At 33.0% G+C, this 23912-nt stretch overlaps 1 protein-coding gene across 1 annotated transcript; it reads right to left on the reverse strand.

The window, feature by feature from the left end:
• Nucleotides 1-11115: 11115 nt before the first annotated feature.
• Nucleotides 11116-11645, reverse strand: LOC142241434 (uncharacterized). The gene is made up of 2 exons (XM_075313208.1): nucleotides 11511-11645; nucleotides 11116-11433 (listed from the first exon to the last, which is right to left on the reverse strand). The coding sequence occupies exons 1-2, from the start codon at nucleotides 11578-11580 to the stop codon at nucleotides 11201-11203; spliced, it is 303 nt and encodes a 100-aa protein (XP_075169323.1). The 5' UTR covers nucleotides 11581-11645; the 3' UTR covers nucleotides 11116-11200.
• Between the last annotated feature and the right edge of the window lie 12267 nt (nucleotides 11646-23912).

Here is a 23912-nt window from a genome sequence, read left to right on the forward strand (position 1 = left end):
TATAAAAACACGAAATTCCTTTTTTTCCATTTTTTTTTTTCGTAATAACAAAAGTTGCTTCACAAAAGACGCTCTATCTCACAAACTAACATAATTGACTTACAGACGTCAAATTTTGACACGAACCATTTGTAGGTTGGTACTATATAAAAATAATATGCATTTAATACTAGCGACGCCATCTATGTGTCAGACCGGGGACTTATCAGTCAACCTGTTAGAAATAAAATTTTGACAAAATTCTCTTTAGATATAATTTTGAGAAAAATTTCTGAGGAAATAAATTTTTGAGAACATTTTCTATAGAAATTAAATTTTGAGAAAATTTTTGTTGAAAATAAAATTTTTAAAAATTTTCTATAGAAATAAAATTTTGCAAAATAATATTTGTTCTGTTTGTTACTTTTTTGGTCAAATTTTCTTCAACTTTTGGTAGATGATTTTTAATTCGAGTGGTAACCGTGCCCGCGTTACGTCTATTGGCTTTGCGTTCTCTATATTCACTTTTCCATGTGACCTAGCTCTTGTCGTCAGTTAATTTGCCTTTAGGTTTCCTCTTATTCCGGCATCTTTCCGCACCCATATGATGCTGATTCTGCCGTATTCTAGGTATTCGTTGATCTTGCTTTTGCATACCTTACATCACCGGTAATGAACTTGAGCTTTTTTTTTCAAATTTCAGGGCAATGGCGCAATTATTCAAAGCTTTAACGTGATTACGACAACTGATTCAGAATATATACTTTATATGGCCGGAAACTAATATTCCGATGTGTTACAAACGGAATCTCAACCTTATTATACGAGTACCCTCTCACCATTCTATGGTATGGTGGCTATAATAAGAAATTCAATAGAGACTTCCTTGCATTCCAAATACAACTCTCCACACGCAAAGAAAAAAACGTTTGGAGACGTGTACCGAAAACGTTTTTCTTTTGTTAGAGTTTTTTGATAGCTTCGAAAATTTTAAACTTTTATCACCAAAAAAATCGTTTGTTATAAAATTTTTATTTTTTCAATAAAAAAATTATTTTTGAACCAACAACACAGTCCATTTCGTTTATATCAAACACTGTTCTTTTCTGACTTTAATAAGTCTTTAATAAGTCTTTAATAATAATAGTATGTATTGTTGAACATCTTTTCGAAATCTTCCGACCATATCTGGAATATATTAAAAACAAAAAAAAAAAAAAAACAACAAATAAAAAACTTTTTGGTGTTCGGTCGAAGCAGGGATCGAACCCACGACACTTGGCATGCAAGTCGGACGTAGCAACTACTGCTCCACGGTGCCCAACTAAATTTATGCGTGTGTCAAATAAAGTTCGTTTCTATTGATGACAATAACAGCTACGTAGCCCAGTGGATAGTGTGTTGGTTTACACATTGCATGGCCCGTGGTTCGATTGTTTTTTTTTTTTTTTTTGATTTAGTCTTTATGAAATTGTTTTTACATCCTGGAAAAGAATAAACGTTTATCACAAAAAGTATATACTTTTCTTCCAAATAAACTTCCTTACAGCGAAAAGCAAATGAGAAACGAACTTTGTTTGTCTAAAATTTCGTTTGGGAAGAAAGAATTATTTTTTGCGTGCACACTGAAAAAACAGTGAACCCACCGGGAAGAAAAATTTCGGTTAATTTTAGAAAATTTTGAATATTTTTAGAAAATTTTAACTAAACAGTATAACAAACGCTGGTATCACGCCGATGTCATAAAAATAAGTAAATATTTTTCGACAAATTCAAGAAAATTTATTAGACATAATGAAGTTTTTTCACTTGTTAAAGAAAATTTTGTAGTTTGAAGGAAAAAATTGGAGTTCAAAATTGCAAGAATGTCTTTAGTGACATACGAAGTTCATGATGAATGCATTTGTAGTAAAATTTACAAATTTAAAGAAATATTGAACTATTTTGTGGAAGACACGAATTTAGTTAATCTTTATCCTTCATTTGTATATATTTTTTTCCTCGGGTTTAGTTAATTTAACTAACGTACACAAAAACTTATTAGAGTAGAGGAAACTTTCTCCAAACATAATAATTCCATGAACTAAACGAATGTTAAATTGGCTTTAGTGAAATAGAGAGTTCACTTTTTTTTGAGTGCAGTTTACTGGAAATTGATTTACCACGAATTTTATGCAACAACGTAGTCTTTTTATTTTACAATTATTTATCGTAAAAATAAAATTTTAATGCATTTTAATTTAACCAAAGAAGCTATCGACTGTATTACCAACAAAGTGCGCAGCAGTACCCAATAAATTTCCGGCTGCACCAAAGATACCAGTTGGTCCTTTCTGAGGCACCACGACTTGTTGGGGAACCACGACTTATGAGGGAACCATGACTTGTTGTGGGTACGTGACTTCTTGCGGGTATTATTGAACGGTCACAGTGCCAGTGTGATAGGTGGTTCCTTGAGCTGAAAAATAGCACAAACGAGCTTCTCTAACATATGTTCCAAACATATTTTGCAGGAAGCACATATATTATTGTATATTGCCGAAACATTACTATGTTTGTTTTATGTAAACATATTATATGTTTGGAAGCATTTTGAGCTCAAAAATATTATATGCTTGGAAGAATTTTCTCCCAAAGTAGATTGTGCTAAAAAACTATTTCTGCCTAATTACATTTTCCGTCACATCTTTATCACTTCCACGAGATTTTTTAGTTCTTTTTTGTAATACAAACAATGTTGAAGAAATTATACAATTTTATAAATTTGTTAAACATTACCTTTCGCCTGGACGGAGAATCGAAACGAGGACAACACAGTTTGTACTCTAACACACTATACACTGGGCTATGTAGCTGTTATTGTCATCAATAGAAAATTATCGTTATAAGTTATATTTATATAGCATAGTTTGCGGCGCCCACGAGCCGGAGCAAACAAAGCATTATTCAGCAGAAACATACACTTGTTTGCCACGTGGAGCAATGGTTAGCATGTCCGTTTTGCACAGCCAAGGGTCATGGGTTCAATCCCTGCTCCGATCAAATTTTATGTTTTTACATTTATTTTTACATATATTCCAAAAATTCCGAAAAGATGTTCGACATATTACTATATTAAATGTTTACAATGAAACTTCGAAATGTGTGTTATTAAAGATTTAAAGTCAGAAAAGAACAGTGATTCATATAGACGAAATGGCCTGAGCTTTTGGATATTATTTTTTTATTGCAAAAATAACAATTTTATAACAAAAAATGTTTTTGGTATAAAAGTTTGAAATTTTCGAAGAAATTCAATAACTCTAACAAAAGAAGAACGTAAAGTCGAGTATAAATAATTTTACAATATACACATAAATTTAATTAGGCGTGAACTATTTTGTTACTAGCATATGAAGAACATATTTTTCTAACAGTGTATATATAGCCATATAAATCGATCTCCCAAGATTTAAATTCGGAAGCCTCATGAAGGAACACATTTCATCTGATCCGGTTGAAATTTGGCCCTCTAATAACCATGTGAAATGTGATTCATGAGGGTTCATAATTTTATAATATATTTATTTCATTTATACTTTATTTCCTGATAAACAAAACTATACATTCAGATAAATTATATACACCCTCAAAAAAATCGCTTCTTTAACATATGCTCCAAACATATTTTGCAGGAAGCACATATATTATTGGATACACAGAAAAAAATATCACCAAAATATTTCCAATTAAAAAGTTAATTGAAGTTGAAAATTTTTCAATTAATAAATTAATTGATACAATTAACTTTTTAATCATGATAGAAACATTAAGTTAATTAAGTCAATGATTGAAATTTTTAAAATGTTTAATTAAAAAATTAATTGATACAATTAACTTTTTAATCAAATTCGGAAGACTAATTCAGTTTAAAAAAGTGCTGATTTTTTTTTTACTTTTTTAATTAAAAATGTATTTCAAACAATCATTTGTTAATCCAAATAAAAACTCTAAGCCAATCTAACTATGTAATTAAAAATAGTTACCTCTTTTAATTAATAAATTAATTGCGTTTTGCAATCAACATCAATTAAATTTTTAATTGAATCAATTAAAAAATTAATTGAATTTTGCTGAAAAAATCAATTAATTTTTTAATCAACAATTTTTTCTATGCCCAATTAAAACTGTGATTGATACTATCATTTTCGTGATTGAAGACATTTCAATTAAAAAATTAATTGGATCAATTAATTTGGTGATTGAATCAGAGAAAAAATTTTTTGTGTGTACTGCCGAAACATTAATATGTTTCTTTTATGTGAACATATTATATGTTTGGCAGCATTTTGAGTCCAAAAATATTATATGCTTGGAAGAATTTTTCCCAAAGACGATTGTGCTCATTGCCTCACATACTCGTAATTTTCACTTCCATGAAATATTTTAGTTCCTGGCACCTTTTTCTGTAATACAAATAATGTTGAAGAAATTATTCACTTTTATAAATTTTTTAAATTTTACCTTTCGCCTGCACGGAAAATCGTACCGAGGACCATACAGTTTGTAAGCCAACACACTATCTACTGGATTACGTAGCTGTTATAGTCACCAGTAGATAATTATCGTTATAAGTTACATTTATATAGCATAGTTTGCAGCGCCCACGATCCCATGCAAACAAAACATTGTTTAACAGAAACATACATTTGTTTTCCACGTGGAGCAGTGGTTAGCATGTCTGCCTTGCATGCAAAGGGTCGTGGGTTCAATCCCTGCTCCGACCGAACACTTTGTTTTTAATTTACACATTTATATTTATACTATATTAAATTTTTATAATGAAACTTCGAAATGTGGGTTATTAAAGATTTATTGTCAGTAACAGTGCTTGATATAAACGAAATTGACTGATTTTTGGATAAAATATTATTTTTATTGTAAAAATAACAATTTTGTAACAAAAAACTGTTTTTGGTACAAAACTTGTTCCGGGTAACATTTCTAGCACATGCGAGACACCAGGCATCACGTTTCCAATTCCTTATGCCCATTTTAAAGAATTGCTTTGCTTAGCCGACAACTTGGGTCGACTGATCCTCATTTGTGCCGTTTGAATCAACTTTCTATCTCAAATCGTTTTGGAGATATTCGCAAAAACTTTTTTTTAAAAAATGCCAATTTATTTAAAAATTTTGAATTTCAAAAAACTGAATGTTGTGCCAATTTGTGCTAGGTTAGTACTCATTTGTGCTTTCTATCTCAAATCGTTTTGGAGATATTCGCAAAAACTTTTTTTAAAAAATGCCAATTTATGATTGCAATTAGTCAAAATTTAAAATTTTCGAATTTCAAAAAACTGAATGTTGTGCCAATTTGTGCTAGGTTAGTACTCATTTGTGCCGTTTGAATCAACTTTCTATCTCAAACCGTTTTGGAGATATTCGCAAAAACTTTTTTTTTAAATGCTCTTCCAAGAGGCTTCGGAGTTCGGAGTACTAACCTAGCACAAATTGGCACAACATTCAGTTTTTTGAAATTCGAAAATTTCAAATTTTGACTATTTTCAATCATAAATTGGCATTTTTTAAAAAAAGTTTTTGCGAATATCTCCCAAACGGTTTGAGATAGAAAGTTGATTCAAACGGCACAAATGAGTACTAACCTAGCACAAATTGGCACAACATTCAGTTTTTTGAAATTCGAAAATTTTAAATTTTGACTATTTTCAATCATAAATTGGCATTTAAAAAAAAGTTTTTGCGAATATCTCCAAAACGGTTTGAGATTCAAACGGCACAAATGAGTACTAACCTAGCACAAATTGGCACAACATTCAGTTTTTTGAAATTCGAAAATTTTAAATTTTGACTATTTTCAATCATAAATTGGTATTTAAAAAAAAAAGTTTTTGCGAATATCTCCAAAACGGTTTGAGATAGAAAGTTGATTCAAACGACACAAATGAGTACTAACCTAGCACAAATTGGTTTTTTGAAATTCGAAAATTTAAATTTTGGCGTTTTTCAAACACATATTTTTGAACTTTTTTAAAAAATTAATTTGGCTGTTTCTACTTTCTTGGACATGCATTCCAACTTTTGCGTGTGGCTTCTCATCGCCACTTTAGTTATTTTAAGCGAAAAATATGCAATACAAGCTTGAGCATTTTACACATTTTTAATCAATATTTATATTTACAAATAAAAGCGAAGTTGAAATCAACATTAATAGCAAACATAAGATACTCTATGAAACTTTATAATTACTAAGCTGCTTAGAGTGCCTAGCATATTGAAAAATTTCATATAAATACTGGATAGAATTAAACACTAGTCGTCGTAGTCCAACTCGATACGTTTTCACATCTACTTGAAATTCACAAAATTGCAAATATGAAACTTTTCGGAGCAACTTTGGCAGTCGTATTGGGTTTGTCACAAGCCGCCATCATTACTCTGAGTAAGTTTCTACCAAAATTCCATAAAGCTTGTCCTATTTCTTTAGATAGCTCGAGATCAAACCCGCAAATTTCTGTTTGTGCTATTTTTCAGCTCAAGGAACCACCTATCCAAGCGGCACTGTGACCGTTCAACAATACCCACAACAAGTCACGTACCCACAACAAGTCGTGCTTCCCCAACAAGTCGTGGTTCCTCAGACAAGACCAACTGGAATCTTTGGTAAAGTCGGAGGTTTATTTAGTTCTACTGCGCAAGCTATTGGTCATACAGCCGATTCGATCTTTGGTTAAATTAAAATGCACTGAAACTGTAACCTTGCAATAAATAATTTTCAAACTAAAAGGACTAGACTGTATGATTTTGGATGTTTTACATTGCTCCTCTTAGAAGCTCCGCAAGCCAAATCAGGGGATCGGTTTATATGGGGGCTATATATAATTATGGACCAATTTTTGCATAGTCGTTAGAGACCATATACCAACAACATGTACCAAATGTCAACCAGATCGGATGAAATTTGCTTCTCTTGAGGCTCCGCAAGCCAAATCTGGGGATCGGTTTATATGGGGGCTATATATAATTATGGACCGATGTGAATCAATTTTTGCATGGTTGTTAGAGACCACATACTAACACCACGTACCAAATTTCAACTGGATCGGATGAAATTTGGTCTTCCAAGAGGCTTCGGAGTTCAAATCTGGGGATCGGTTTATATGGGGGCTATATATAATTATGGACCGATGTGGACCAATTTTTGCATGGTTGTTAGAGACCATATACCAACACCATGTACCAAATTTCAGACAGATCGGATGAAAAATGCTTCTCTTAGAGCCTCCGCAAGCCATATCTGGGGCCCGTTTACATGGGGGCTATACGTAAAAGTGAACCGATATGGCCCATTTGCAATACCATCCGACCTACACCAATAACAACTACTTGTGCCAAGTTTCAAGTCGATAGCTTGTTTCGTTCGGAAGTTAGCGTCAGGGATCCGGAGCGGTCCATTTTTTTCGCTCCGCTCCGCTCCCGCTCCGGAGAAAAAAAAAACCGCTCCACGCTCCGCTCCGAGAAAAAAAAATCGCTCCGCTCCGCTCCTCTTCGAGAAAATTATAGTACAAACATTGTATTATTTGTTCAATTGAGTTTTATTTTATTTAGAAAAATCGGGCGGTACATATATGGGAGCTATAGCTAAATCTGAACCGATTTCGATGATTTTTTGCACATATAGTTAGTGCTATAGAAGATTACATTTCGCGAACTTTGAGTAAGATCGGTTGATAAATAAGGGTTTTATGACCTAATTTGGCAAAATCGGGCGATACATATATATGGAACCTATATCTAAATCTGAACCGATTTCGATGAAATTTTCAGACTTAAAGGGTGATACAGAAGATTATTTTGTGCTATGTGGTTAGTAAAAAAGTGCAACGTGACCCCATTTGTCGAAATCGGGCAATACATATATATGGGAGCTATATCTAAATTTGATCCGATTTCTTCCAAATTCAATAACGTTCGTCCTTGTGCCCAAAAAAACTCCCTGTACCAAATTTTATCAAAATCGGTTAATAATTGCGACCGAAATCCTGTGAACAACAAATACATGGACAGACGGACGGATGGACGGACGGACACCAAGCGCTAGATCGACTCAGGAGGTGATTCTGAGTCGATCGGTATACATTTTGTGGGGTCTAAAATCAATATTTCTTGTAGGCACATTTTTTTTTTCAGATCAAACTTATTATACCCTAACCACTATGTGGTTTAGGGTATAATGACTTTAAAACAATGTGTTGAAACATTTTATTAATTTTGAAGATTTTTTCAGAAATATTAAATCCATTTTGACTTCATTAAAACGAAATTTGCATTCATGTTAGGATACACATTTTTATGTCGAATCACTTAGCTATAAGGATAAACAGACTTCATTGAAAAGTTTAGAGACTTTTAGACAAGGAAAAACTTTTTTTCAGAGAAATACGTCTTCTATTCTAAGCAAAATTCGTATTTTAAGCAGGTGAAATATTTGGCCTCCCGACAATATTCTTTGCGGTGCACCATCTACTATTTAATATGTGATAGAAACCAAATTTATGAAAATGGACCATCGGACCAAATTTAAAAATTAGAAATCTTTTGGACCAATTTTGTTCCGATCGGACCAAAACGGCAACGCTGATTGGAATTGAAAGTCTATACACAGAGTAGAAGTAACTACTCTCCGAAAGGTTTTATACCCTTCACCACTACTGTGGTGCAGGGTATAATAAGTTTGTGCATTTGTATGTAACGCCAAGAAGGAAAAGTCTGAGACCCATCGCTTAGTATACCGATCGTCTTAGAATTAAATTCTGAGTCGATTTAGTGATGTCCGTCTGTCTGTCTGTCTGTCTGTCTGTCTGTCTGTCTGTCCGTCTGTCTGTCTGTTGATGTATTTTTGTGTGCAAAGTACAGCTCGCAGTTTTAGTCCGATTGTCCTAAAATTTGGTATAGGGTCCTGTTTCAGCTCAAAGACGATCCCTATTGATTTTGGAAAAAATCGGTTCAGATTTAGATATAGCTGCCATATATATTTTTCACCGATTTGGTCATAATTGGCGTGTATATCAACCGATCTTCCTCAAATTCAGTACATCCGAATATTTTATGAGTCTCGAAAAACTTGCAAAATATCAGCCAAATCGGTTCAGATTTAGATATAGCTCCCATATATAGCTTTCGCCCGATTTACACTCATTTGCCCACAGAGGCCAACATTTTCCTTGTAAAATCGCCACTGTTTAGTCGAAAAGTTGTAAAAATGACTCTAATTTTCCTATGACTCTAACACTCCCTTTAAACTTACAACACTATTTTATCAACGTGCGATCACAATAAATGTCACTTCACAAATGAATTTATTTATTCTTCAACAAATTTCACACGCGGCAGACATAACGGGTTTTCTCAAAGGCATTGCTTTTGAGTGTGTGTTTTAGCAATAAAAGCACAAACAACTTTGCAACGCAACAAGTATGTCCCATTTGAAGATTTTTGTAGTTTTATTTTTTATTTTTCCAAATTTTAATTAAATCATCACTTAAAAAAGTTTTTAATAATTAAAATATGTGGAAATAATGTAATTGTTAGAGTTTTTCATATAAGGGGCGGAAAAATATGTGATGAAAATTTTCTTCAATTTGATTACTGATTTCATTAAATGAATGAAAGATTTTCATCAAAATGATGGCCAAAAATTGATGTTTCTTCATTGAGTTGATGACGGTGTTTTTCAACTGAAAACAGAAAACATCAAACTGAATACAGATTTCATAAAAACAATGTAATTTCTACATCAATTTGATGAAGATTTTTTGATGATTTTTTTCCATTAATTTGATGATGTACTTTTCTTTCAGTGTACATTCTTCAATAATGAGGCTATCATGCTGAAATTTTTCATAAACTCGTGTTTTTTCTCCATCTTCGAACTTCACCTGACTTGGTCCAGATTTTGAGATAGTTCCCATACAAACCCACCCCCGGTTTGTTGCCTAGAGCAGGGGTAGTCAACCTTTTTTACTTACCGCCACTTTTTCACCACGAGTGATAGAAAAATATTTTTACCGCCCACCTAATCCACATTGTTGTTTATTGATAAACTGCTTTTATTTATTAGGTTTTTACATTTTATTAAGTAATTTTAATTATGTTAGTGGAAAATTGAGTATTTAATGGGATCCCTGCCCAGCAAAAACTGGGAAGAACTAGTGATTCTTCCAGTAATACAGGCAATCACAAACTTAATAATTGTAGTATTACCTGGGATTTCAAAATAATACCATACCTGTGTAGACCAAACGTAATTCCTGTTATTAATACCAGTAATTAAAATAATATCTTGAGGTCCAGGTTCGAATCCTCTCTCTCTCTCTGTTTTTAAAATTATTTGTTTTACTTCTTAAATATTAATTAAATAACTTTTTCTTGAAATATATATATATATATATATATATATATATATATATATATATATATATATATATATATATATATATATATATATATATATATATATATATATATATATATATATATATATATATATATATATATATATATATATATATATATATATACATATATATATATGTATATATATATATATATATATATATATATATATATATATATATATATATATATATATATATATATATATATATATATATATGATGCATGTACGACCTAAGAGTCGTGGGTTTAATCTCAGTTTTGACTGGAAACTAAAAAGTTTTTCAGCGGGGACCATCCCCTCTCAGTAATGCTAGTCACATCTCCAAGTACTTTCACCGCGATGCTAAACGCCGTTTGTATTCGGTTATAAAAAGAAATTTCCTTGTTATTGATCTAAACATAGAATTGGGAAACACTCAGTGATAAGAAAGAAGTTCACAACGGAGGTATCACAATGGACTAAAGAAATTTAGTGAGCCTAAAATGAAGTTCCAAAAAGAGCAGTGCTCATCAGGAAAGCATCTTAAAGATGGTATTGAAGTCGGACTTTACGACAGTCACAATTTTACGACAGTCACAAACCTAAAAAAATCGAACGGACCATCATCTGCTTTTAATTCTAAAAAATACGAAATATTTTATGTTTCTCAATAAACCACAAAAAGTTAATAATGGACGCTTGTTGTTGTATTTGCTAGACGTCATTTATTTCAAAGAGGATCATTGTGCACTATAACGGACTTTGAAAATAAGATTCACACTTCTTAACCAATCCAACTGAAAGCTTTACCGACTGTATTGTTCCATGCAGACGAGATACCATTACCAACCTTTTGCAAAAAACTGGGATCATCCTCATGCGGTGCTTCTGTAGTGGTGGTAGTAGTTTCGGGAGCTGGACGGAAATTTATGGGAACACCATTGAGCTTAAAGATGGGGCCATTTGGGCCTTGTTCTATAGCTACGGCACCAGAATTAATGGGTTGGCCATTATTAGCTATAATATTGAAAAATATGGATTATCCTGTAAGGGTAACATAGAACATATTTGTGGAACATTTGACGCCAACTTACTGAGTTGTATGGTTGCAGCCTGTGACAACCCAAATATTGTGGCCAAAGCTAAGCCAGTGGAGAACTTCATAACTTTTGTTTTTGTTGTAGACTTTCAAATGAACTCGGAAAGAATCCGCAAGCGACTATTGCGACCTCCATAAATTTCCATTCAATATATATAGCACATTACACATTTTATTTTTCATTTCTTGTATGTGTTGAAGACAAAGACTATACTGATATTTGACGAATTTAGAAAGACAATAAATGCACATTTTTTGCAATTATTTGCATTGCAATATTTATCTTCTAACATATTGCATATAGTCTTTAATGTGTACATTAAAACATCTGTATTTATTTAATAAGCTATTCATAAAGCAATAATTGGCAAAACCCAACATTAGGCTTAATTTAGTGAAGTAAACACTAAAAGTCTTCTTGCAGATCGAAAGGACGCTAGCCAACGTGACATATGCTTCCTTTCAAAAAATATATGCCTACACCAAATAAAAAACGATGATTTGAAAGATTTTGAATTTCCCTTAAGGATTTTGGATTCGAACCAAAAACGCAGATTTTTTAAAAGAAAGATAGTTCAGTACATTTTATATATTACGCTCATTAGCAGATCCATAGAAAAATCATGAACGGCGTGCATGTTTCAAAACGAGTGAATCAAAATACCCGGAGAACAGACGGTGTCATTTTGAAAACTATAATATGACACCATGCGTTGTCAAAACAACAACCAGTGTTCATGATCTGAAAATGTAATGGTTACGAATTTATTAAAAACAACAAGTAAGAAAAGTCTATAGTCTGGCGGGACCGACTATATTATACCCTGAACCACTTTGTAGGTCCACATTTTCGATACCTACACTCTAAAAAATCGCTTCTGTAACATATACCCCAAACACATTTTACTTCAAGCATATGTATTTTCAGGATTGGTCCAAACAAAATGTTGTTTGTATTGTTCAAACATATTATGTTTCACCTTAGGCATACACGGGTAGAAAAAAATTTTAATGAAATTTTATTTATGTATATATATTTTTATGGCACCAATTGGTTACTTCCATTCTTTTACTTGCAGCATACTCTCTAGGTCTCTCTTCCTAAACACATATATGTTTATAGGCTATGTCTAAATTAATATATGTTTGTATCCAAGCATATTATATTTACAAACATTTTATGTCCCAAACATAACATGTTGTAACATTGTACGGTGCAGTCATAGTTGCTGCGGGCAATCAAACCAAAACATATTGCATACAGTACTTCCTATTGCTCTCATCATTTCCTATCGTTAGCACAACTCTCATTACTGGCTACAGAATTACAATAACACATCTAATATGCAAATATTCGTTGACTTTTGTATACCAACTTCACTCATAACTGTTCCAAAATGTTTTTCTATTTTTTTTGTCTTTATTACCTTTGAACAAACCAATTGATTCGAAAATATTTTTGTACACTTTTTTATTTGGAAATTTTTGGGAGAAATCTGCAAAAAGGCTTGCAGATTTAAACAAACATATTAACATATATGTCCCAATCATGTTATGCTAGTTTATGAACATTGTATGCTTGAACTCAAAAATATTGTGTTAAACAACTTGAATTCCGAACATATAATTTTTACACCCAAACATATGAAAACAGTCTTTTTCGTCCGTGTACTATATCAAAGCCGTCAAATGTGTTATGTGCTGTTATAAGAGTGTATGTTCCCATATACATATATTTAAATCAGATCCGATCTGGATAAAAATTTGTTAGACGTCTACAAAATCAATACACCTAAAATTTTAGTCGGCTAATGTCCAGGGGTGGAACACAATGTTAGTAAAAAACAAGTATATAAAGCAGTAAATTCGGCCGGGCAGAATTTTAAATACCCACCACCATGAATCAAATATGATAGTTTACTTTGAAAACTCTTCGTCGTAGTGGGTACCATTTGCTACTCGCAAACAAATCGGCTAGAAAACATAGTCTCTAGACGCCCAAGAAGTAAAAATCGAGAGATCAGTCTATATGGGGGTTATACCAAAAAATGGGCCGATATACCTCAATTTCGGCACACTTATTTGTGGTCTAAAAATACCTCTAGATTTCGAATTTCAGCAAATCGGGTAATAAATACAGTTTATAGAAGCTCAAGAAATTCAGGCAAAGCGGATGGTAAATATAGTTTCTAGAAGCCCAAGAAGCAAAATCGGGAGATCGGTCTATATGGGGGCTATACCAAAAAATTGACCGATGGGCACCATTTTCGGCACACCTTTTTATGGTCCCAAAATACCTCTAGATTTCCAATTTGAGGTAAATCGGATGGTAAATATAGTTTCTAGACGCCCAAGAAGCAAAATCTGGAGATCGGTCTATATGGGGGCTATACCAAAACTTGGACCGATACAGACCATTTTCGACACACATCCTTATGGTCCTAAAATACCTCTAGATTTTAAATTTCAGACAAATCGGATAGAAAATACTGTTTCTAGACACCTAAGAAGCAAAATCGGGAGATCGGTCTATATGGGGGCTATACCAAAACATGGACCGATACGGACCATTTTCGACACACCTCTTTATGGTCCACAAGTACCTCTGGATTTCCAATTTCAGGCAAATCTGATAAAAACTACGGTTTTTATAGGCCCAAGACCCCAAATCAGGAGGTTGGTTTATATGGGGACTATATCAAAACTTGGACCGATATAGCCCATCTTCGAACTTGACCTGCCTGCAAACGAAAAACTAATCTGTGCCAAATTTGGGGACGATAGCGCTACTATTGAAGGCTGTAGCGTGATTACAACAGACAGACAGACAGACGGACAGACGGACATGCTTATATCGTCTTAGAATTTCTCCCTGATCAAGAATATATATACTTTATATAGTCGGAAATCGATATTTCGATGTGTTACAAACGGAATGACAAACTTATTATACCCCCGTCACCATTTTATGGTGGTGGGTATAAAAAAATATGGGAAATATTTAAATCGGAGTCAATTTTGAGGCAACTTTGTACTTATGATTTATCGGTCAATAGATGTAAATTAGAATTATAGGAAAATTGGATTTTTTTTTTCCAGTGGAGCAAGTTTTCCACTTAAAAGTGGCGAGTATTTTGGCGATTTTTCTCAAATTGGAAAAACACATATATGAAAGCTTTACTAAATCTAAACCGATTTCAACTAAATTTGAAATGCATACCAAAAATGTTAATTCTACTCCCTGTGCAAAATTTCACGTAAATCGGATTACAACTTTTACTTCTGTGGTCATTTTACGAAAGATATGTATGGGAGGTATACCTAAATCTGAACCAATTTCAGCCAAAATTAGCGTGCACATCAAAAACCTTAATTCTACTCCCTGTGCAAAGTTTCAACTAAATCGGAATAAAACTTTGGTATCTGTTGTTATATGTGTCTAAATCGGGCGAAAGATATATATGGGAGCTATATCTAAATCTGAACCGATTTCAATAAAATTTGGCATACTTGACTTTAGTACCACTTTTTCTCTTTGTGCAACCAAATTGAGGTAAAACTGTGGCTTTTGGGGCCATATAAGTGCATATCGGGCAAAAGATATATATGGGAGGTATATCTAAATCTGAACCGATTTCAATAAAATTTGGCATATTTGACTACAACAATTGCTCTCATAGTGCAAAATTTCAAGCAAATAGATATATATATCTAAATCTGAACCGATTTATTCCAAAATCAATAGGGTTCTACTCTGACCCAAAACAGGAACTTGTGGCAAAAATGTTATTTCCATTCCCTGTGCACAATTTTAAGTAAATCGGAGGGAAATTTTGATCTACGGACGACAGATATATATGGGAGCTCTATCTAAATCTGAACCGATTTCAACCAAATTTGGTACGTATATTGATTATACTCCCTGTGCAAAATTTCACGTAACTCGGAGTAAAACTTTGACCTCTGGGGCCATAGGAGTGTAAATCGGGCGAAAGCCATATATGGAAGTGACATATATCTAAATCTGAACCGATTTCAAGCAACTTGGGTGTGCATATTTACAATGTTAATTCTACTCCCTGGGCAAAATTTCACGCAAATCGGAACAATATATTGGCCTCTGGGTCCATAGAAGTGTAAATCGGGCGAATGCTATATTTGAATCTGAACCGATTTGACTGATATTCTGCAAAATTGACGAGACTCACAATATATTATATTACACGAAATTAGAAGAAGATCGGTTGATAAATATGTCATCTATGACCAGATCGGTTATAAATATATATGGCAGCTATATCTAAATCTGAACCGATTTTTTCCAAAATCAATAGGGATTGTCTTTGAGCCAAAAAAGGACCCTATGCCATATTTGAGGACGATCGGACTTAAACTGCGAGCTGGACTTTGCACACAAAAATACATCAACAGACATACAGTCAGACGGACAAACAGACGGACATCGCAAAATCGATTCAGAATATAATTCTAAGCGGATTGGTATACTAAAAGATAGGTCTATGACTATTCCTTCTCGTCGTTACATACAAATGCACAAACGTATTATACCCTGTACCACATTATAAACAACACATTACCGTAACTCGAACCCCGATTTTCTGCTCCATACACGTTAAAAGTCGCCTTAGCACATTACATAACCGACGGAGTTGTCAAAGAAAAACGAAAGGCGTTCATGATATCGAGAACGCCCGTCGACGAAACCATGAATATTCCGGTTTTATTTTTCGTGACCGTTTCCGTTTCATTTTGTTACCGTACGTTCACGATTTTGAAACGTAATTTTTTCTATTAGTGTACAGTGTAGCAGAAACTCCGTCTGACCTTATCTTATGTATCTTCTACCATGGATTGCGCACAAAGTTATACTATAGACTGTCATCCACAATCGAATTACTTGAGTTGTGGTATATTAAACATGTTTAATATCCCAGCAAAAAAAAAAAAAAACGCCGCCAAAAAAGGAGTGAAAATGTTCCTTTTGGGCTTGGGCTTGTCATAGGACGGATCGTATCAACAGCCGTTGCACTGAACTTGCATCATTTTGAAGGTGTGATTCGAATTCAGTGTTTTAGATTTGAATAAACAAATTTTGTCAATTTTGCCAAATAATAATTTTCATAATTTTGTATGGTTTTTTTGATTTTTGGCCTCAAGTGTTTTCAAAAATTCGCAATTTTCTAGGATTTTTCGACAAAATTTTAATAATGACCCATTTGAAACAAAAAAAGGTAAAATTACCCATTAAAAATATGAGAACAGAGAGTTGAAAAAAATTAAATTAAAAGAACTTCGTGTGTAGTTAAAATAAAGAACTTCTTTCACCCAAAAAAAGTGAACCCACCGTGGAAGAAAATGTAGGTTTATTTTAGGAAATTTTAACTAAAATAATTTTCTACTTGCAACATGTTACAAATAAGTTAATACCTATTGTCAAATTGAACACAATTTTTTAAAAATAATTAATTTTTTTCTGTTGTTTAAGAAAATTTCATATGTTGAAAGAAACAAGTATATACAGTAGTAAGTTCGGCCGGGCCGAATCTTAAATACCCACCACCATGAATCAAATATAATAGTTCCCTTTGAAAATTTCAGGAGGGTTTGATGACAGACATTTTCCCAAGCAGATCAGTTCAACCAGTACGCTTCCCACAGATAAATGTTAAGATTTTACCTATGAAGACTAGATCAGATTCTGAATTTATAAGAACCATTTCTTGTTTGAGTTTTAGAGGAATCATAAACGTCTCTTGTAAGTGTGCTAGAAAATGATGGAAAACTGCCTTGATATGAAATCTATAATCTGTGGATTTTCATCCCAATTATTTAAATGACTACGAGAAGTACAATCTGGAAATTTTGCATTCAGTTTCAAGCAATTTTCATGATCGGTGCGCCTTTTATACCCTCGGTCTATATGGGGGCCTTACCAAATGGACCGATAAAACTAAATCATATACACTTTGTTATGGGTGCCAGTATATTTTCAATTTGTGGCAAATCGGATAAAATCTACAATTTCTAGAAACCCTACGAGTTAACTCGGGAGTTCGGTGTAATGGGGGCTATACCAAAACATGGAAAGATACATACAGTATTCAGCACATTTAATTGTAGTTCTAGAATCTAGACTCCAAATCGGAGGGCCGGTTTCTAAGGGGGCTATATCAAAAACTGTACCGATACTCAATATATTCGGCACATCCCTTTATGGTCCTAGAATACCTCTAGATTTCCAATTTCAGGCAAATTGGACAAAAACTACAGTTTTTATATGCCCAAGACCCCAAATCGGGAGGTCGAACTTGACCTGCCTGTAAACAAAAGACGAATCTGTGCCAATTTTCAGGACGATAGCGCCATTATTGAAGGCTGTAGCGTGATTACAACAGACAGACGGACATACTTATATCGTCTTAGAATTTCTCCCTGATTAAGAATATATATACTTCATATAGTCGGATATCGATATTTCGATGTGTTGCAAACGGAATGACAAACTTATTATACCCCCGTCACCATTCTATGAGGGTGGGTATAAAAATTGGATTTAATAATTGTTAAAATGTCTTTAGCACTGTTCGAAGTTCGAGACAGGTACAATTTTAGTAAAATTTACTCATTTGAGAGACTTATGAACTCACTTTAAGCATCTGCCATTTTAGGAAAATATGAACTATTTTATGTTTTAGTAAAATTGTGCACAATATTTGTATACAACTTTTTTTATTTTTAATGCACCCACAAAGAGTGACTGTTTGGTGCGGTTTATGGGCTGGCGGCATCATCGGGACGTATTTTTTCTAAAATGAGGCCGGTCAGACAGTTATTGTGAATGGTGTTCGCTATCGTGAGATGATAACGAACTTTTTATGGCCCGAATTGGAAGATATGGATGTGGACGAATTGTTGTTTCAGCGGGACGGTGCCACTTGCCACACAGCTCACGAAACAATGGCTCTTTTGCGCAACAAATTCAATGGCCGTGTTATCTCACGTAGTGGCGATGTCAATTGGCCGCCAAGATCATGTGATTTGACACCGTTGGACTTTTTTCTTTGGGGTTATTTGAAAGAAAAGGTGTACGTCGATAAGTCAGCAACAATTCAAGAGCTAAAGGATGAGATAATTCGGCACATTAACGGCATAGAACCTCCATTATTCCTCAGCGTCATCGAAAATTTGGACCATCGGATGGAGGTGTGCCACCGAGGTCGAGGCGCCCATTTGGCCGATATTTTATTCCATACATAATTGAGCAATACCAATATATAATAATAAAATAAAATTACAATAATTTCCTAAATAGTTTGTGTTTTACTCAAAATCAACATCGGGCCTTGAAATTTTAACCACCCTTTATATATTTCCCAAACATAATATGTTCTGGCGTTTGCAACTACCTGTCACACTGTACTATTTTCTTATTTAATCACATTATTTTTTTGTTTCGCTTTTACCTAGGAAAGTTATAAGGACCCAACAAGACAGACACACAAAAAATTATCACCAAAATTTTTTCAATTAAACACTTAATTGAATTTGGAAACGGATTCAATTAATATGTTAATTGATTCAATTAATTATTTAATCAAATCCGAATAAAAACCAATTAAAAAAATGATTGATATTTGTTACGTTTCCAATTAAAATATTAATTGATTCAATCAATTTGTTAATCAATTCAGAAATAATTTTCAATTACAAACGTGATGGAAATTTTTTCCGTTTCCAAATACACATGTGATTGATCCAATCACCTTTGTGATTGAAACTGAATAATTTTGAGCAATGGAAAGAGCGAAAAGAGAACAAGAGAATGGGTATTTATTCAAGAATGTATGATGGAGAGATCAGTCTGTGGAAGTAACTCGTAACGAACGGTTGGGTTTTTCGCGTAAATTGAAAAACATGATTGGCGACATTCTGTCTGCTGCATTCAAAATGTGTGCATAAATATTTTGAACGCAACAACAAATCATAAAAAAAAGAAATAAATAAAGTGTGCAACAACAAACGGCCACATGTAAAGGTTTGGAAAAAATATATGACAGAACGCATTTGAAATTACCTGTGTTTGTCTTTTGTGGTCTTGTAAAAATGGAAAACAATCTACGTTTATTGAAGGTAAGAAATTGTGAAATGTGAATACCGTTTTCCATTGAAGCCTGTTAACATTAAACGGACTAAAATAATATATTTTTTATTCATTGCTTTTAGTGACCAATTTTATATCGTGAAATTGACCAATCAATCCCATCAACTCCATCATTTTATCAAATATATAATAATATGTTTGCAACAAAAAAGTGGGTACCGTATTGATCTTTTAAAATTATAATTTTTTCACTCCTAGTTTTCTTAAAACCAAGAGCGGTATGGGTTTGTTGGAAGATTCACCTTGAAGTTGCGAATTAGCGTTGGCATTAAATTGCATTTTTGTTTTACCTGCCTTTTTCAGTTTGAACCCAAGTAGAGAGCAGTATATCTGGTATATAAACTAATGAGCTGAATTATGTAATGGTAAAAAAGTTCTTTCTTTAGGATTTAAAAATATGAAAATATCCGAAAATAATAAAAATATGTATTTTCCATTTATATATTTTTCTATTTCCAGAATTTGCAAAGTATCATCAATATAATACCAAATATTACATTGCTTTCCCATTATTTTTGTCTTTGATTGGTTCAAATTTTAATAGACGATTTTAATGTGTGGAAATTTCGGAAAGGAATTGTTACTAAAATTAAATTACCGAGCTCCTTAATACACCTTTTTATGCTAATAGACTACAACTGCAAAAGAAGATTATAAATCTGCAACCTGGAACTAAGAATTTAACTTGATATTCTATGCAGGTAATGTTTAACAAAATTAACTTTTAATTGAACAAAATTAAATTCGAATTATTCTGTTTACTTTCAGAAAAACTAATTTAGCTTACAGGCTGCTAATTTATTGGAAATCTAGGCGCATCTACATATTAGAAGGAACATGCTAACATGGTTATTATTATAAGGAAGATAATGATTTATATAATTTATTTTTTCGCCCTATAGTTGTTATTGATAGTACACTGTTAGAAAAATATGTTTTTCATATGTTCCGATATAAACAAAAAGTGTTTCGGGCACAATTTTTAAACACAATATATTTAAGTGCAAACATGCAATGTTCCTAAATTAACTCTAAATGTTTGGGACACATATGTTAGTATGTTAGAATATATTATGTTTGGGGCATGAATGTTTCATAAAAATAATATGTGTGAATGTAAACATATATACATTTACAAATTTCGAGTAAACATATATATGTTGTGATATTTTATTCAGAGAGCGACAGAGAGAGAGAAAGTATAGAGAAAGAAATAGAAATGGAAACCGGGAGGGTTGACGAAAGATATCAACATAACACAGCGAGAGAATCAAAAGAGAGCAACTTGTGTGAAATTGTTTGTATGTTGTTTCGGAAAACTGTTTTATGACAAGGCCAAAAATTTGATATGCTTAAGTCTAAATATTATTTAATTTGAATATTAGAATGAGTATTCGGAGTAAAGAGAATAGACATTTAAAAAAAAATAACAGCATGTAAAAAACTGTACACCCCTAAATAAATTTATGTGTATATTATAAAATTATTTATGTATGTTTATACTCGACTCCACGTTCTTCTTTTGTTAGAGTTTTTGGATTCCTTCCAAAATTTCAAACTTTTGTACCAAAAACAGTTTTTTATTACAAAATTTTTCCAATAAAAAAATAATATTTTATCCAAAAGCTCAGTCCATTTCGTTTATATCAAGCACTGTTTCTGACTGTTAATAACCCACATTTCGAAGTTTCATTATAAAAATTTAATATAGTATAAATATAAATGTGTAAATTAAAAAAAAAATTGGTGTACGGTCGGAGCAGGGATTGAACCCACGACCCTTTGCATGAAAGGCGGACATGCTAACCATTGCTCCACGTGGCAAACAAATGTATGTTTCTGTTAAATAATGTTTTGTTTGCATCGGCTCGTCGGCGCTGCAGACTATGCTACATAAATATAACTTATAACGATAATTGTCTATTGATGGCAATAACAGCTACGTAGCCCAGTAGATAGTGTGATGGCTTACAAACTGTATGGTCCTCGGTTCGATTCTCCGTCCAGGAGAATGGTAACAATTAAAAAAATTATAAAATTGAATAATTTCTTCAACATTATTTGTATTACAGAAAAGGGTGCCAAGAACTAAAAAATTTCGTGGAAATGAAAATTATGTGAGGGAATGAGCACAATCTTCTTTGGGGAGAATTCTTCCAAGCATATAAAATTTTTGGGGTCAAAATGCTTCCAAACATACAATATGTTCACATAAGACAAACATATTAATGTTTCGGCAGTATCCAATAATATATATGCTTCCTGCAAAATATGTTTGGAACATATGTTAGAGAAGCGATTTTTTTTGAGGGTGTAGTTGTATTTGTAAGTTATGTTAGAACAATACACAAATGACAAGAACCAAATTTATTTGTCTATTGCATAATTCAAAAAATAATAAAATATTAAATATGTTTTATAAAAAACACATATTTTCTTTTATTTCAAAAGAAAAAAAAACTAAATACGATTTTGGGGTCGCAATATATAAATTTTTTGATCGAAATTTATAGCCAATTTCAATTAATTATTTAATTGAATGAATCAAGTAGTTGATTGATTTTTGTCGCGAAATTAATTAATATTTTAATTGATTCAATTAAAACTGTGATTGAATTTTATGTTAAAAATCAATCACGTTTTTAATTGATTCAATCACACAATTAATTGATTCCGTGACAAAAGTCAATTAAATTTTTAATTAAAAATCGTGTTGGGTTTCAATCAAAATGGGTGATTGATACTATCATTTTCGTGATTGAAGACATTTCAATTAAAAAAATGATTGAATCCGCGATTTTCGTGATTGAAATCAAAAATTTTTTTGTGTGTAGAAACTTCTACGAAAGACTGTCATCCACAATCGAATCACACATCGTTTTCTAAATTGTGAGTTAGTCCATACGTGGTATATATTAGACAAAAATGTTATGTGTAGTTAAGTCTACAAATAATTACAAATCGATATGGACTTTTTGCACGGTACGTAGAGAACCAGAATTGAAATATGGGGGTCGCTTATATGGGGGCTATATACAATTATGAACTTGATATGGACCAATTTTTGTGTGATTGGAAATCGATTTATCTGAGGGATATATATAACTATAGACCGATATGGACCTAGTTACACATGGTTGTTAACGACCATATACTAGCGCAATGTACCAAATTTCAACTCCCTCGGATGAAATTTGCGCCTCCAAGAGGCTCCAAACCCAAATCTCGGGATGGGTTTATATGGGGGCTATATATGATTATGGACTGATATGGACCACTTTCGGCGGTTATTAAATATCATATACGATCACCACGTACCAAATTTCAAGCAGATCGGATGAATTTTGCTTCTCCAAAAGGGGGGATCGGTTTATATGGGGGCTATATATAATTATGGGCTGATAGGAACCAATTCCTGCATGGTTGTTGGATACCATATGTTGTTGGATACCATATGCTAACACCATGTACCAAATTTCAGCCGGATCGGATGAAATTTGCTTCTCTTAGAGGCCTCGCAAGTCAAATCGGGGGATCGGTTTATATAGGGGCTATATATAATTATGGACCAATGTGGACCAATTTTTGCATGGTTGTTAGAGACCATATACTAACACCATGTACCAAATTTCAGCCGGATCGGATGAAATTTGCTTCTCTTAGAGGCCTCGCAAACCAAATTTGGGGGTCCGTTCATATGGGGGCTATACGTAAAAGTGGACCGATATGGCCCATTTGCAATACCATCCGACCTACATCAATAACAACTACTTGTGCAAAGTTTCAAGTCGATAGCTTATTTCCTTCGGAAGTTAGCGTGATTTCAACAGACGGACGGACGGACATGCTCAGATCGACTCAGAATTTCACCACGACCCAGAATATATATACTTTATGGGGTCTTAGAGCAATATTTCGATGTGTTACAAACGGAATGACAAAGTTAATATACCCCCCATCCTATGGTGGAGGGTATAAAAACGGATCGTAGGTATATCATTGTGCAATTTTATCGCAAACTTATGTCATAGGCGTTTGTTTGGAATAATTCGATAAAATGGCTGCCAAAAATTATAATCAGGATATTATTATTATTATTTTTTAAAGGCGCTTTTGGGATGAGAACAACTCATATACTATTCTACCAAAATGACCGATAGAAGCATAAAACATTTCCTTATTTGGTGTTCTAAAAGAAACAAGGAAAAAAATGGG

The sequence above is a fragment of the Haematobia irritans genome, chromosome 1, assembly GCF_050003625.1.
Source record: "Haematobia irritans isolate KBUSLIRL chromosome 1, ASM5000362v1, whole genome shotgun sequence".
Classification (NCBI taxonomy): Eukaryota; Metazoa; Arthropoda; class Insecta; order Diptera; family Muscidae; genus Haematobia; species Haematobia irritans.